General features: G+C 45.4%; 1 protein-coding gene across 1 annotated transcript in view; it reads left to right on the top strand.

Moving 5' to 3' along the window:
* ddah1 (dimethylarginine dimethylaminohydrolase 1) overlaps positions 1–16,520 on the top strand; it is a 113,235-nt gene that overhangs the window by 75,591 nt on the left and 21,124 nt on the right. Inside the window, exons 2-4 of the mRNA XM_072574852.1 lie at positions 7,766–7,865; positions 12,836–12,909; positions 14,960–15,079. Of these exons, the coding sequence (XP_072430953.1) occupies positions 7,766–7,865; positions 12,836–12,909; positions 14,960–15,079 (294 nt within the window). The remainder of the gene's footprint in view (positions 1–7,765; positions 7,866–12,835; positions 12,910–14,959; positions 15,080–16,520) is intronic.

Genomic DNA, 16,520 nt, shown 5'->3' with positions numbered 1-16,520 from the left:
TCTCTGACCTCTCTCCTTGCCACTCTGTAAAAATTGGAGGCCATTTGGAGGTTATGTCTAGAGAGTTTGACAGCTCAGAGATGGGTTGGCGGTGGGGGGGGGGGGGGGGGGGGGGGGGGTCAGAGCCTCTCCCCTCCCCACCTCTCCTCTCAGTCACCTTCATACCTTGTAGAGGATGCAGACTCAATCATTGCTTCAAAGATGAATTGGAGAGCTCTCTGAAGAGAAGGAGTTTGCAGAGCTATGGAGAGAAGGCGTGGAAGTTGGAGACACTGTCAAGGAGAACACCTACCCAATGGACTGAATGGCCTCCTTCTGCATTTGGTTTCCCCCGAAGAAGTGTCACAAGGAGTTTTCATAGAATCCCTGCAGTGGGGAGACAGGTCATTGGCCCAACAAGTCCATCCATACAGTAACCCAGCCAGACCCATTTCCCTCTGTATTTACCCCTGACCACCATGGGCAATTTCCATGGCCAATTCACCTAATGTGCACATCTTTGGATTGTGGAAGGAAACGACAGCACCCAGAGGAAACCCATGCAGACGCAGGGAGAATGTGCAGACTCCTCACAGACAGTCGCCCGAGGCTGGAATCAAACCTGGGTCAGTGGTGCTGTGAGGCTGCAGTGCTAAACATTGAGCCACCGTACCGCCCCAAGTTTTCTATGTGGGCATTTCTCAGAACCTCCCGAAGAAAGGTCACTGGACCCGCAACATGGGCCCTGATTTCTCTCTGTGGCTACTGCTGAGTTTCTCCAGCACTGTCTGTGTTTGTCACTCCTCCCACCCTCTGAGTGTCATTGCATCAAGCCTCTCGGATTACTGGAGAGCGACTGCAGAAATCAGAAACCCATGTGCTATTTTGAAATCACCAATGAACAAGCTTCTGGGTTTGTTAGTGTTCCAGTTGTGTGCAGTGTTTCATTGTCCACCTGCGTTTTCCGGATATCTGTCTAGGAAGTGTTTGGGAGTGTTTTGTGCCAATTCGGAGGAGCTGGCATGAAGGTGGATGAAGTGAATTGGAGTGTGTGCAATACGTAGTGATGATGAGAAGGGAGGGGGCTTTCAGATTGTTGGCTGTGACTGGCAGTATGTTCACAGCACAGCTCCTCATCCACCTGAACCCACCAGACTGGGTTCAACAGAGAACCACCCTAACCCCCACCCCACCCCCAACTTTCATGTTGCGCACGGGTGTGGAATGAATGGAATAGAGTTGGAATCGTTCATTATCAGTTCCCCTGCCTTCACCTCACCAAATACCTAAACTCCAGCCCAGCATTCCAGCTCAATGAGTTCTCATCACACACATTAAGAACGTATGTGTAACTGCAAACTGATTTCTTTGTGAGCTGTTGGATTGAACTGTACCGAAAGAAAATTGTGCAGCAACCCACGCCCCAGCACACTGGGATACGACGGAATTCATTCCTTTATCTCTTTGTTTACGCATACTCTGGGTGTGGGGTCTATTGGCAAGGCTGGCATCCATTCTCCATCTCTAGATGAACCATTACTGTCTTTCCTACAGAAAGGGCTTTCAGAGAGTCGGAATGTGAGACACAGAGTGGCCAGTTTCGCACAGCAAGATCCCACAAACACACACCGTTATTGTTGAGCAATAGCTATGTCCCAAGAGAATAAGAAATCTTTCCACTTTAAGGAATTATGGTCACAGTGGACTTGGCCATGATTTCATCGAAAGGTGGAGCAGATTCAAGGGTACAGTCAGCACCTCATGCTCCTTATTCTTATGGTCATGTTAAGAAGAAGTTCCAAGCAGGTTTCAGTGTATTTTTTAAACCAATTCTGTCTTAAGATAGTGATGGAACTTATAAACCAAACTGAACAAACTATAAACACAGTGGCTGCAAGAACAGGTCAGAGGCTGGGAATCCTGCAGCGAGTAACTCACCTCCTGACTCCCCAAAGCCTGTCCACCATCTACAAGGCACAAGTCAGGAGTGGGATGGAATACTCCCCACTTGCCTGGATGGGGGCAGCTCCAACAACACTCAAGAAGGTTGATACCATCCAGGACAAAGCAGTCCTTGCTCTATTGGCACCACAATCACAAACATCCATTCCCTCCTCCACTGACACTCAGTAGCAGCAGTGTGTACTGTCTACAAGATGCACTGCAGAAATTCATCATAGATCCTCAGACAGCACCTTCCAAACCCACAACCACTTCCATCTAGAAGGACAAGGGCAGCATCCCCTGCACATTCCCCTCCAAGCCACTCACCATTCTGACTTGGAAATATATCGCCATTCCTTCACTGTCACTGGGTCAAAGTCCTGGAATTCCCTCCCTGAGGGCATTGTGGGTCTACCCACAACACATGGACTGCAGCTCATCCCCACCTTCTCAAGGGGCAACTAGGGACAGGTAATAATACTGGGCCCAGTCAGAGGTACCCACTTCCGAATAATGAGATAAAAAATGATGAATAAATAAGTAGCCTCCACATTGCCTGAAATATTCTGCGGCATTTCACTGTCAGAATGATTATGAACGCACTGCATTCCCAGCCACAGTGCGAGCTGAGACAAAGCACAAGGGACCCAGGTGCTAACGTTCCATTGATCACCCATTATTTATAAAGACATGGTTTGTCCAATACAGCCACATTCTGCAAGTCTGAGCTTGTACACCTCCTGCTGGAAATCTACACAAGAATGTTTTAGATATTTTATAACAACCTGTTCGGGCATATGTGGATACATCTCTGGAGCTAATAGGACCCAGGTCCTCCTGGCTCAGAGTTACCACTGCATCCCAAAAGCCTGACTCGAATAATTTAAATTTCTTTGATTCTTGGGTTTCCTGAGATTAATGGAAATAAACAGGTCGTGCTGCACTGCAGAAAATTTATTCAACGGCTGCTTGCAGTTTGTTCTCATGTTCTCTGTTTTTACCATGCTGTGCAGGTGATATTTGTTAACTTTCTCGTTACTGGTTTTATCACCTTGAGTAAGTGAGGATAGTGGCTTCTTTAGTGATGGGGATTTAACACTCTTTTATTTTAGATGATTTCGTTTTCGAGCTCAAAGCCATGCAGCTGGTCTGAAGGGAGTCACTTTAAGAGCAGAAGTCTTTTCTGTATTTATTTAGTTATGTGGTCACCTTGCAAACCTTTAATTGAGCTTTTCATTCTCTCTCAGTGAGTTTCATTTTGATCCTTTATACCTTCTGGGGATGTAGGCAAGGCCAGTGTACATTGTCCAGTCCTAAACCACTGTCGTCAGTGTAAAGACGCTCCTATAGTCGGCCATGTTGGCAAGGATGATAATGAAACAAAGAATTACTTAAACACAGATAATTATAGAACTCCGAGGTGCAGAGGGATCGAGGTGTTCTGGTACATGAGTCACAAAAACTCAGTATTCAAGTGCAGTAAATAACCAAGAAGACTAATGGGATGTTATCCTTTATGGTAAGAGGAATTGAAGATTGAAATGAGGGTGTTATACTTCAGTTAGACAGGCTGTTGCTGAATCCTGTTTTGGGTGACACGGTGACTCAATGATTAGCACTGCTGCCTCACAGCGCTGGGGACCTGGGATGGATTCCAGGTTCAGGAGACTGTGTGGAGTTTGCACATTCTCCCCGTGTCTGCGTGGGTCCCCCTCCAGGTGCTCCGGTTTCCTCCCAGAGTCCAAAGATGTGCAGGTTAGGTGGATTGGCCATGCTAAGTTGTTCTGTAGCGCCCAGGATTGGGGGTTGAAGGGTTGGCGTGAACTTGATTGGAGAAATGGTCTGTTTCCCCTCTGTGCAGATTCTATGACATAGTGCACGGCTTTTGTCTCCTTATTTAAGGAAAGATGTAAATGCATTGGAGAAAGTTCAGAGGAGGTTTACTGGATTGATCCCAGGTAGGAGTGGGTTGGGTTATGGGGGAGGGTTGGACAGACTGGGCTTGTTTCTGCTGGAGTTTAGGAGAGTGGGGGGAGGGGGGTGACCCTGATTGAAATGTATCAGATCTTGAATGATCTGGACAAGGTGGGTGTGGGAAAGATATTTTCTCTCATAGGTCAGTCCAGAACTAGACAGCAGTGTTTTAAGATGAAGAATCACCGACTCAGAACGGAGATGACAAGATGGAAGAACCCTGAGCATCAGAAGGCAGGGTAGGTAGGGTCAGTGAATATTATGAAGGTGGAACGGGATCAATTCTGGTTAGGCAGGGCCTGGAGGATTATTGGAGGTGAACAGGAATGTGGAATTCACAACACAAACAGATGACTGTGCCTTCAGTCAATGCCAGAGATGGCTCAAGGAATCAAATGATCTACCCCTGGTCGCGTTCATTATTTATATGCACAGATCTAGTGGCTAAGGGGAATGATGCACAGGTCTGAGCTGCTTAAAAAGAGCAAAAAGAGTGACTTTACCTTCCTCCTTGCATCAGCAAGGCCTGGGGAGAATCAAATAAGGAGCTGTGCACATGTTTGATGTACAGCAGTAGGATTTAGAGTCATAGACTCATACAGCATGAAAACAGACCCTTCGGTCCAATGCTAAGTTGACATTACGTATGCACTAGAACATGGCCAGGGGTGTTGCAATGGTCTTGTACTCAGCCATGTTCCAACATTCTCTTCACACATCCTGAAACACTGCTTCTGTGGCCTGATTACACACTGGAGTGCCATGGAAGAATATTATGAAGGCTTTGGAGCCTCCATGCAGAAAGGATTTACGAGAACAGATCCAATGTGGAGAGATTACACTATGTGGAGAGACTGAGGAAGGAGAGGCTGTTCTGCGTAGCACAGAGAAGGCTAGAAGGAGATTTGATCAAGAGATGTTTAAAATGATAAAGGATTTTGAGAAGAGTAACTAAGGAGAAATTGATTCCAACAACTGAAATTAGAGTGAACAGAGGATTTAGGATGACTGACAGAAAAATCTGGCCAATTAGAAGAAGATTTGGAATGCACTGCCTGATAAGGTCAGAAATCACATGACACCAGGTTACAGTCCAATCACAAACTTTCGGAGTGCTACTTGTATAGTCATAGAGATATACAGCATGATCCAACTTGCCCATGCCAACCAGATATCCGAAACTGATTTAGTCCCACTTGTCAGCATTTGGCCCATATCTCTCCAAACCCTTTCTATTCATATACCCTTACAGATGCCTTTTAAATGTTGTATTTGTACCAGCCTCCACCACTTCCTCTAGCAGCTCATTCCATACACACACCACCCTCTGCATTAAAAAATTGCCTCTTAGGTCCCTTTTAAATCGTTCCCCTCTCACCTTAAACCTATGTTCTCTAGTTATGGATTCCCCGCCCCGGGGAAAAGACCTTGTCTATACTCCTGTGTAGTCTCAGCATCACCATGTCCAACTACAGTAAAACTCCTTGTTCATGTACTCAAACCCTCTTGCAATGACACCCTATCCATGCCCCTCATGATTTTATAGGCATCTATAAAGTCACCCCTCAGCCTCTGACACTAAGGGTCACTATTTAAGAATAAAAGAGCAACCATTTCAGACAGCGATGAGGAGAATTTGTTTTCTCATCAAGGAGCTTGAACCTTTGGAACTGACTTCCTGGAAAGGCGGTGGAAGCAGGCTGTGTGAATATGGTTGAGGCAGAAGGGGTTAGGTCCTGGCTGGGCAAGGCAGTGATTGACTCCTGGGGTTTGGCAGGGATGTATGTGGAGTATTCAAATCAGCCTTGGTCTTCTTGGTGGGGAGGGGTCGCAAATGGCCCATTCCTCATCTGTACGCTTATGTGAAGACATCTCCCCTCGACCTCCTTTGCTCCAGGACGAACACTCCCGACCTCATGGGGAAAACCTCTCATTTGCTGTGCCGTTCTGGGAAATCTCCCCTGTGCTCTCTCAGAGATGCCATGCAATTCGAGGCTGTATGAAGATGCTGTCGGAAAGCAAGAGAAACTAATGCATGCAGGATGCTTGGTCTGACCTGGTGAAAAGCATTGTAGCTTCAAGTTATAAAGAAAGGGACCCATCTGCTGAGCACAAATGCACGTGGAGCAAGGAGCCAGCATTGCTGGTTCACATGTCACATCCATTCACATGTTAGAGTATGGAATATAACAGGCTGAGGCCTGGCTTACTGGGGGTGCAGGGCAAGGGAAGCAGAATATCTTAATAGTTCCTGGTTAATTCACTTTCTCCTATTGGCCTGTACCAAAGGTCAAAAAGCACCAAAGGAGAAAAAGCAACACAAAATTCATTTTGTTCTTACTTAGTGTTTCACCAGGGAGTCCCTTCTGCTTAAAATGTACCTAAGTAGAAAAAAGACTTCTTCCTCATTAATTAACTGGAGAGATACTGCAGAAAGCTGTGACACAAAGGGACTTGGGGGTAACTTGTGCACAAAACACAGAAAACCAGTACACATGGACAACAGGTAATCAGGAAGGCTAAGGGAATGTTGGCCCTCATTTCAAGAGGGTTGGAGTATAAGAGTAGGGAAGTCTTACTGCAACTGTACAAGGGGCTGGCGAGACCACATTTGAGGTACTGTGAGCAGTTATGCTCCCCTTATTTAAGGAAAGATATCATTTCATTGGAGGTAGGTCAGAGAAGGTTCTCTAGGATGATCCCTGGGATGGAGGGATTGTTTTAAAAGCTTAGGGTAAACAGGTTGGGACTCTACTCACTGGAGTCTAGCAGAGTGAGAGGTGATATCATTGAAACATATCAGATTCTTAAGGGGCTTGACAAGGTCAATGCTGAGAGGATGTTTCCCCTCATGGGAGGGTTTGGAACCAGAGGGCACAGACTCAGAATAAAGGGGCACCAATTTCAGACTGAGATGAGGAGGAATTTCCTCTCTTAGAGGGTTGTGAGTCTTTGGAACTCCTTGTCACAGAGAGCTGTGGGGGCAGTGACCTTGTGGATATTTAAGGCTGAGAGAGAGAGACATTCTTGATCAGTTAGGGAATCAAGAATTCCAGGGAAAAGGGCAGGAAAGTGGATGTGAGAAGCCCATCAAATGGCAGAGTAGGCTTGAGGGGGCTGAATGGCCTCCACCTGATCCTATTTTTATGGTGTCATATTTCTAATCACTCCATTCTAATCAATCCCAAATCTGGATAGGGGCACTTCTCAGACCTTCCCTGTTACCCCTAACCCTGTGAGTGAAAGGTGCTCACTCACTGTAATCTGACGAGGTTTATTGTGTCCATGCTTACTGAGAATGAGTTTTTCACTCTCATCCCATTTTCCAGCTCTTGGTTCATTTAGCTGCAGGGATCTGAATGTCAAGTCCATATCTACACAATCAGGGTTACTAATTCTGCCACTCCATCCACCAGGGAGCCCCACTAAAACAGAGGCACCCCAATCCTTCTATCAATTATTCTAATTCTTATTTTTCACTCTACTAAGAGACATGAACTCTTCCAATCCTCCCCATCCAGGCCCGTTTTCATTCTTTACATCTCAATCGGGTCTCTCCTAAGCTTTCTCTTTTCTGACATCCAATCCCTCCACCCCTAACTGCCGTGTGTACTGTCTTCAAGATGCACTACAGAAACTCACCAAAGATCCTCAAACAGCTCCTCCCAAACCCACGACCACTTCCATCTAGAAGGGCAAGTGGTTTGTGGTTGAGGTGAATAGTTCACGTCAGGGAAAGCTAGATAAGTATATTGTATATTATGAAAGTTCAGGGTTGTGGAGAAGGCCCACTAGCAAGGATGATTGGGGTCACATGGGCCTGCTTCTTTCCTGCCATTTGAAACCAACCATTTCCTTTTCTTAACAGGTGAACAGTGTGAAGCAAACTCTGGAGCGGCTTAAATTCAATATCGTTGAAATGAAGGACGAGACAGCAACTCTTGATGGTGGGGATGTCCTCTTTACAGGTATGTGTCTTGTATACAGGAACTCAGCAAGCAGTCAGTCCATTCAGTCAGCCCTCTCAGTCTGTTTGTTCCTGAACACTGCGAGCTGGATCTTGGTCAAATTACATACAACCAGCAGCCATTCAGGTCCACTCGAACACTGATTGAGGTTATGGCCGATCTCCAAGTCAACTCTACCTTTTTGCTTGATCCCTATATCTCTTGATTTTCTCAGTGTCCAAAGCTCTTAATTACATTCCCTACAGTGTGGAAACAGGCTCTTCGGCCCAACAAGTATATACTGACCCTCCGAAGAGCAACCCACCCAGATTCATTTCCCTACATTTCCCCCTGGCTAATGCACTTAACACTATGGGCACCTGAGCATGGCCAATACAGTTGGCCTGCACATCTTTGGACTGTGGGAGGAAACCGGAGCACCCGGAGGAAACCCACGCAGACACAGGGAGAATGTGCAAACTCCACACAGACAGTGGCCTGAGGCCGGAATTGAACCCGGATCCCTGGTGCTGTGAGGCAGCAGTGCTAACCACTGAGCCTCTGTACCACCCCTTAATCTTGAGCATAGCCAAGGTCTCTGCACCCAGAGCTTTCTGTGACAGAGGATTTCAAAGATTCATGGCCCTCTGAGTTAAGAACATTCTCCTTATCACAGTCTGAGGCACATTAACATTATGACCCCTTTCTAGCTTTTGTAGCCGTGGTGGAAAATGCTATTGTCCATGTTATAGTGACATATCAAAGCAATCTATTGCATTTGGACAATGTTGGATGACGTGTTAAGCTCCCAGATATGTGGTTGACTCTTAATTGCCCTCTGAAGTAACCCCAGCAAGCGATCCAGGTCAAGGGCAACTGTGGATGGGCATAAATACTGGCCCAGCCTCTAGGAGCAAATTACTGCCAATGCTGAAATCTGTACTGAAAACAACAAATGCTGGAGATCCCAGCAGGTCACGCAGCATCCATGGAGAGACAGCAAGCTACTATGTCAATTCGAGATGACTTTTCACCAGAGCTGATGTGAAGTGTGGAGGGGGACAGCATTAAAGCTATAGTTGGGGGCTTTGTTAGAGTGCTGGGATAGGAAGGCTGCTGATAGTGCTGATTAAGTGATTGGAATGTGAGAATGGCAGAACAATGGTGTCTGGATGTAGGTTTGCTCGCTGAGCTGGGAGGTTCATTTCCAGATGTTTCGTCACCCTGCTAGGTAACATCTTCAGTGGGGGTCAGGCGAAGCAGTGTATATGATTCCTGCTTCCTATTTATATGTTTAGGTTTCTTTGGGTTGGTGATGCCATAGAGTCATAGAGATGTACAACATGGAAACAGACCCTTCAATACAACCCGTCCATACCGACCAGATATCCCAACCCAATCTAGTCCCACCTGCCATCGCCCGGCCCATATCCCTCCAAACCCTTCTGTGGTGATGTCATTCACTGTTCTTTTTCTCAGGGGGTGGTAGATGGGGTCTAATCCGATGTGTTTGTTGATAGATTTCCAGTTGGAATGCCATGCTTCTAGGAATTCTCATGCATGTCTCTGTTTAGCTTGTCCTAGGATAGATGTGTTGTCCCAGTTGAAGTGGTGTCCTTCCTTATCTGTATGTGAGGATACTAGTGTGAGAGGTTCATGTCATTTTGTGGCTAATTGGTGTTCATGTATCCTGGTGGCCAGTTTTCTGCCTATTTGTCCAATTTAGTGTTTGTTATAGTCCTTGCACGGTATTTTGTAAATGACAGTAGTTTTGCTTATTATCTGTGTAGGGTCTTTCAAGTTCATTAGCTGCTGTTTTAGTGTGTTGGTGGGTTTGTGGGCTACCATGATGCCAAGGGGCCTGAGTAGTCTGGCAGTCATTTCCAAGATGTCTTTGATGTAGGGGAGAGTGGTTAACGTTTCTGGACCTGAAACCCTGAGAAAAAGAACATGAAGTGACATCACCACAGGAAATGACACCACCACAGGAAATGACATCACCAACCCAAAGAAACCCAAACATATAAATAGGAAGCAGGAATCGTGTACACTGCTTCCCCTGAGGCCCACTGAAGATGTTACCTAGTAAGGTAACGAAACGTCTGGAAATGAACCTTCCAGCTCAGTGAGCAAACCTACATCCAGAACCTCAACCTGAGCTACAAATTTTCTCAAAATTCACTAACAATGGTGTGTCTAACTGTCAGACTGGAAAGGACAGATAGACCCATTGGGGTGGGGGGAGGGAAGAGAGAGGGCATGGTGACAGAGAATGTAACAAGTAAAGCTCAAAGAAAGGGAAGGAGTGTGAGTGGGTTCACAATCTGAAGGTGTTGAACTCAGCATTAAGTCCAAAATGTGGGCTCTCCTGTGATTTCAACATCCAATGGTTGAATTTTTAAAAAATACAAAAATAGTTCCTTGAAAGAGGAGTTGCAGAAAGATTCCTGCTCATCTCTGTCCCCAATGGCCTTCCCCATATTCTTAGACTGTGACCCCTCCCACCCCCCTTGGTTCTGGACTCGCCTATCATCAGGAACATCCTTCCTATATTTAGTCTGTTTAGTCCTGTTTGAATTTTCTAGGTTTCTATGCATTAAGCCCCTCATTCCTCTAAGCTGCAGTGAATATCAGCCTCACTGATCCCATCTCTCCTCATCCCTCAATCCTTCTGCACTGACTGGGACAGCTTTGTTTTGTCCTTTCAGATACCGATCTGTTAGGGTGTTGGGAGGATTCCAGGACTGGGGCTAGGGGTGGAGGGAGGGGAGCTGATCTATGTCCAATGGTCAATACTTGCATAGAATTCCCCTTCTGGCATTCTCTCCCCTTGAAAGGGGACTTGCAGATAGATAGGATAATGAAGAAAGGATGTGGTCAGGTTTGGAGGATTTGAGCTACAGGGAGAGGCTGAAAAGGCTGGGGCTGTTATCCCTGGAGCATCAGAGGCTGAGGGGTGACCTTATAGAGGTTTATAAAATTGTGAGGGGCATGATAGGGTAAATAGATAGGATCTCTCTTCTCAATGTAGGTGAGTCCAGAACTAGAGGGCATAGGTTTAGGGTGAGAGGGGAAAGATATAAAAGGGATCTAAAGGTCAACTTTTTCACCCAGAGGGTGGTACGTGTATGGAATGAGCTGCTAGAGGAAGTGGTGGAGACTGGTACAATTGTAACATTTAAAAGGCACCTTAATGGACATATGAACAGGAAGGGTTTGGATATGGGCCAAGTGCTGGCAACTGGGACTAGATTAGGTTAGGATATCTGGTCGGCATGGATGAGTTGGACCGAAGGGTCTATTACCATGTTGTACATCTCAATGATTCTTAGTGTTTGGTTGACTCTTTCTAATTTAAAATATTCAGCTGCTTACTCTTCTGCAGAAGTTGACAACGCTGTAGTGTTTATAGATTTTAACAATTTGTTTTGGTGCTTGGAGTTGAGATGTTTTTGAGAGAATTTCTCCTTCCCCGTCGTTCTACTTCCACGTTTCCCAGTATTCGGAAAACCGCTGACCTAGCACACTGAGAAAATCAACTGCAGATCCCAAATGAAAAAAGGATGTTGTAGAATGGAGCAGTTCCAAAAATGATCATCATTGCAGAACAGTACTTGGGTACAAGAGAAACTGAATGCAGTGCCGGAGAGAGCAATAAGCAGAAGCCAGAGATTTAAGACAATTGGCAAAAGGAACAGCCTCAACACGGGGAACATCTTGTTTAAAATACACAAATATTCTTCTGTCTCAATTTCTGCATGAAAAGTATATCGTGCGCAAAATCTTGAGACATTATTACGCTGTGACACTGGAATTAACTGCACAAATTGTAATGTTGTTGCCTTGTGAATAATGATGGTGGAAACTTTTAATAATTACTGCAATAGAGACTAGAACACTGCTTTCACACTCATTTAGGTAGTCTGACACCTTTATTTTCACAGGCTGGTTTGCAGTTTGTTCTATCTAGTTTCTTTATGAATCTCATTTCTACATCAATTGCTGCACTGCTGTTCACGATGATATGGAAACATACAAAATAGCAGCAGTAGGCCATTCGGCCCTTTGAGTGACCTCCACCATTCAATATGATCATGGCTTACCATCCAACTCAGTCCCCTGATGTTGCTTTCGCCCCATGTCCTTCGATCCCTTTAGCCCTCAGAACTATATCTAACTCCTTCTTGGAAATATTCAATGTTTTTGTCTCAATTACCTTCTGTGGCGATGCGTCCTGCTTTTTGGGTAAAGATATTTCTCCTCATCTCTGTCCCCAATGGCCTACCCCATATTCTTAGACTGTGACCCCCCCTTGGTTCTGGACTCGCCTATCATCAGGAACATCCTTTGCTGTGTTTAACCTGTTTAGTTTGGGGTTTCATTCCTCTGAACTGTAGTGAATATCAGCCTCCCCAATCCTGTCTCTCCTCATCCCTCAGTCCTTCTTCACTAACTGGGACAGCTTTGATTTGTCCTTTCTGGAACGATCTGTGAGGGTGTTGGGAGGATTCCAGGACTGAGAGCAGGGTGGGGGGGGGGGAGCTGATCTGTGTCCAAAGGTCAATACTTGCACAGAATTCCCCTTCTGGTATTCTCTCTCTGTCTCTCCTACCTGCTGTAGACTGTCAACAAGGTGATGAGATTGTCCCACTCTCCCAGAGACCTCGCCCTATCCTTATCACTTAACCTTAACTTTTCAGTCAACCTAACTTTCAATTAACCCAAACTTAACTTTGTTAGTAACACTAACCTTAACCGTAACCCCAACCTAACATGAACCCAAACCTTAACACCCCCCCAAATTAACACTAATCTTAACACTAAGCGTAACACTAGCTTTAGCCCTAAGAGTGATCCTAAGCCTAACCCAAATGCCATTGCAGACCAGGGAGCACCACACTCCCTTTAACAGTTGTATTCATCTCCTCTGTAGGAGCCTGTGTGCTTGATACAATTCCAACATTGCACTCTTTGCACTTGCTCCTATTCAGGTAAAGAATTTTTTGTGGGTCTTTCGAGCAGAACCAATCAGCGTGGTGCCCAAATTTTGGCAGATGTTTTTAAGGTGAGTAAACACTCTGTTTAATCTCAGTCTGTGATGTATCTGGAGGAGAGGAGTTGATGTGGGAGGGAATGGTGAGGTGTTCAATGGCTGTTCGTGAGGGGCAAGCCAAAGATTAAGTGTAAAGAACGCATGTTGTGTCCTGTGAATTATTTTCGAAGTGACAGATTTCTGTTTTTGTATTTATTCACTCATGGGAAAACATGATTTTATTCAGTATTTATTGAGCAATTACTCCCTGACTCTCTATGTTTCAGTTCTCAGTTGGGAACAGCAGTTGCACTTTGAGTCAGAGCTGTCCAGCACAGAAACAGACCCTTTGGTCCAACTTGTCCGTGCTGATCTTATATAAATCTAGTCCCATTTGCTAGCATTTGGCCTGTATCCCTCTAAACCCTTCCTATTCAATAACCTATCTAAATGTTTTTTAAATATTGTAATTGTACCAGCCTCTACCACTTCCTCTGGCAGCTCGTTCCATACACGTACCACCCTCTGTGTGAAAAAATTGCCGCTTAGGTCCCTTTTATATCTTTCCCCTCTCACCCTAAATCTATGCCCTCTAGTTCTGGACTCCCCCACCCCAGGGAAAAGACCTTGTCAATTCACCCTGTCCATGCTCCTCATGATTTTATAAACCTCTATAAGGTCAGCCCTCAGCCTCCGATGCTCCAGGGAAAAAAAGCCTATTCAGCGTCTCCCTGTGGCGCAAACCAGTCATCCAGTATTCAGACACTGAGTAGCACTATTCAGTGACTTACACTCATATGTATGTGCGTTCATTAAGTGTTTGTCTTATCATCGAATTTTATAACACAATCAGAGCTTGTTCAGCCCAGTACTGGATCTTTGATTGGTCCTGCTTCCCCACATAGCTCTTCACGCACTGGCTTTGCAATGTTATTATTGAGGCTGTTTCCACTGACCTTTCAGGCAGCATATTTCAAAACATAACAATTCTCCTCTAATTGTTTTGCCAGTTACCAAAACTGATTTGTTCTGTCTGTTGATCTGGTTCCTCCTTGTCTATTTGATCACAGCCCTCTGTCGGTCGGGTACCAATTCATGGCTGTACCTTCCTCAGTGGTGACTTGCCAGTGATGCTCACTGCCCTCACACTCACTCTAATTTGCTAGTGGGGTCTTGTGGAATTACTCCACAGCAAAGTTCACCTGAGGTTCCCACTGAGGGTCACTGTTCAGCCATTCTTGTTGCTCTCTCAGTAGATACAAACAAGGAACAATTGTAGGCCATTCAGCCTTTCAAGCCTGTACCACCATTCAATAAGATTGTGGCTGAATGTTTCTACCCTTACTGTACATTACCCAGAATCTTTCATCCGCTTGTTCATCAAGAATCTGTCCATTTTTGTATTAAAAATCTTCAAAGCTCGTTTACCCATGGCCTTCTGAGGAAGGAAATTCCCTCAGCCCTCTGAGAAAACTGTTTCCTTTTCTCTGCTTTAGTAGATGACCTCCTACTTTTAAACTATGATGTGTTAGCTTGTGTGGACATGAATAGGTTTGTTGGCATGATATGCTGGTATTGCTGTGGGTGTGTTGTATCTGTCTAATTGTGTCTGTGTATATCAGATTGTGTGTGTCTGCACATTTATGTATCCATGTGTTTTTGTGCATATGTGTCTTTTTATGTTTATGTGTGTTTTCTGTATTTGTGTGTGTGTTTGTGTACCTGTGTGTGTCTGTCACTGTGTGTGCATGTGTCTGTGTGTGCGTGTGTATTTATGTGCATGTGTGTGTGTGTAGCTGTGATATTACCCAGTTTCCCTGCACTAAGTACTCTCGGGACACCCTCACAGGCAGAGCCACACTGAAACAACAGATTTAACACTGGAAAGATGAAGTGGCCCACACCACAGAAAATAACAATCAGAGTATTGCAGAAAAAACAGCAGGCAAAAAGTCAATACGACACAGAACAATCTTTAGGCAGCAGATGAATATAGTCCTGGTTATGTGCAATTAGCTGTAATTTTGGAGGTATTGATTTGGTTCAGCCAATAACAGATTAAGCTGATATTTGTTGATTACAGGACTATGCAGTCTCCACAGTGAATGTGACAGGTACTCTGCATCTGAAGACTTTCTGCACTATGGCTGGTCCTGACCTGATTGCCATTGGCTCAAGCGTAGATGCTGAGAAGACTCTGGAGGTATGTAGGACATAACAGGAAGAGGCACTCAATCCGCATTGGTAATTGCTGCTGCTAACCTTCACGCCATTTCCCCACAACACCGCAACGTTTCCTCCAATCGCGGGTGCTCAGAGTTTACCGAACAAACACATAATGTGCTTTGTGCAAGAGAGTTCCACAGCATTGCCGCACTGTTATGAAGAACTGTTTCTGACCTCTCTCCCAGCCTCTGGTTTTACACAGTGGCAACATGGACAACTATTCAATAATATTACAATGACTACAAGCACCACGAGAGTTCCTGCAGGCAGGAAAGGTGCTATATAAATGTAGGATCATAGTACTGACAAATAAGGTACAATGGCAACAGGATGATAAGCCACAACAGGAATTCAGTTAATTAGCCTCAGATCCCCAATGAATTAAAAACATGAAAGGGACCAGAAGTTGTGCAGGGTGTTGGTAAGGATCTTTTCTTAAAAAGGATATAGGCATTACAGAGTGGGTCAGCATTTATTGGCCATCCCTAGTTGCCCCTTGAGAATTGCCTTCTTGAACCGCCGCAACCCATGTGCTGTGTGTTGACCCACAATGCCCTGAGGGAAGGAATTCCAGGATTTTGACCCAGTGACAGTGAAGGAATGGCGATATATTTCCAAGTCAGGATGGTTTCTGGCTTGGAGGGGAATGTGCTCCCATCTATCCGCTGCCCTTGTCCTTCTAGATGGAAGTGGTCGTAGGTTTGGAAGGTGCTGCCTGAGGATCATTGATGAGTTTCTGCAGTGCATCGTGTAGATGGTACACACTGCAGTCACTGAGCATCGGTGCTGGAGGGAGTGGATGTGGTGCCAATCCAGTAGCTACTTTGTCCTGAATGGTATCGAGTTTCTTGAGTGTTGTTGGATCTGCCCCCATCTAGGCAAGTGAGGAGTATTCCACCACACTCGTGGTCATATCCTGTGTGGTGCAAATGTTACTTGTAAATTTGTACCAATTTTTTTTTAGATTAGATTACCTATAGTGTGGAAACAGGCCCTTTAACCCAACAAGTCCACACCTACCCGCCGAAGCGCAACCCACCCAGACCCATTCCCCTACATTTAGCATGGCCAATTCACCTAACCTGCACATCTTTGGACTGTGGGAGGAAACCGGAGCACCCAGAGGAAACCCACGCAGTCACGGGGAGAATGTGCAAACTCCACACAGTCAGTCGCCTGAGGCGGGAATTGAACCCAGGTCTCTGGTGCTGTGAGGCAGCAGTGCTAACCACTGTGCCACCGTGGCGCCCAATTGCCACTTGTCAGTCCAAGTCTAGATATTGTCTAGATCTTGTTGTGTTTGAACAAGGACTGCTTCACTATCTGAGGAGTGATGGTGTTCAGCGTTGTGCAATTTTGCAATGATTTTCATTGTGCAAGTTTCCCCATATCGGATTAAGTCCAGTTCTGCCTGACCT

This window comes from Chiloscyllium punctatum, chromosome 7, assembly GCF_047496795.1.
Source record: "Chiloscyllium punctatum isolate Juve2018m chromosome 7, sChiPun1.3, whole genome shotgun sequence".
NCBI classification, from domain to species: domain Eukaryota; kingdom Metazoa; phylum Chordata; class Chondrichthyes; order Orectolobiformes; family Hemiscylliidae; genus Chiloscyllium; species Chiloscyllium punctatum.
The sequence above is the reverse complement of the archived record's forward strand: the minus strand, read 5'-3'. Positions and strand labels throughout refer to the sequence as shown.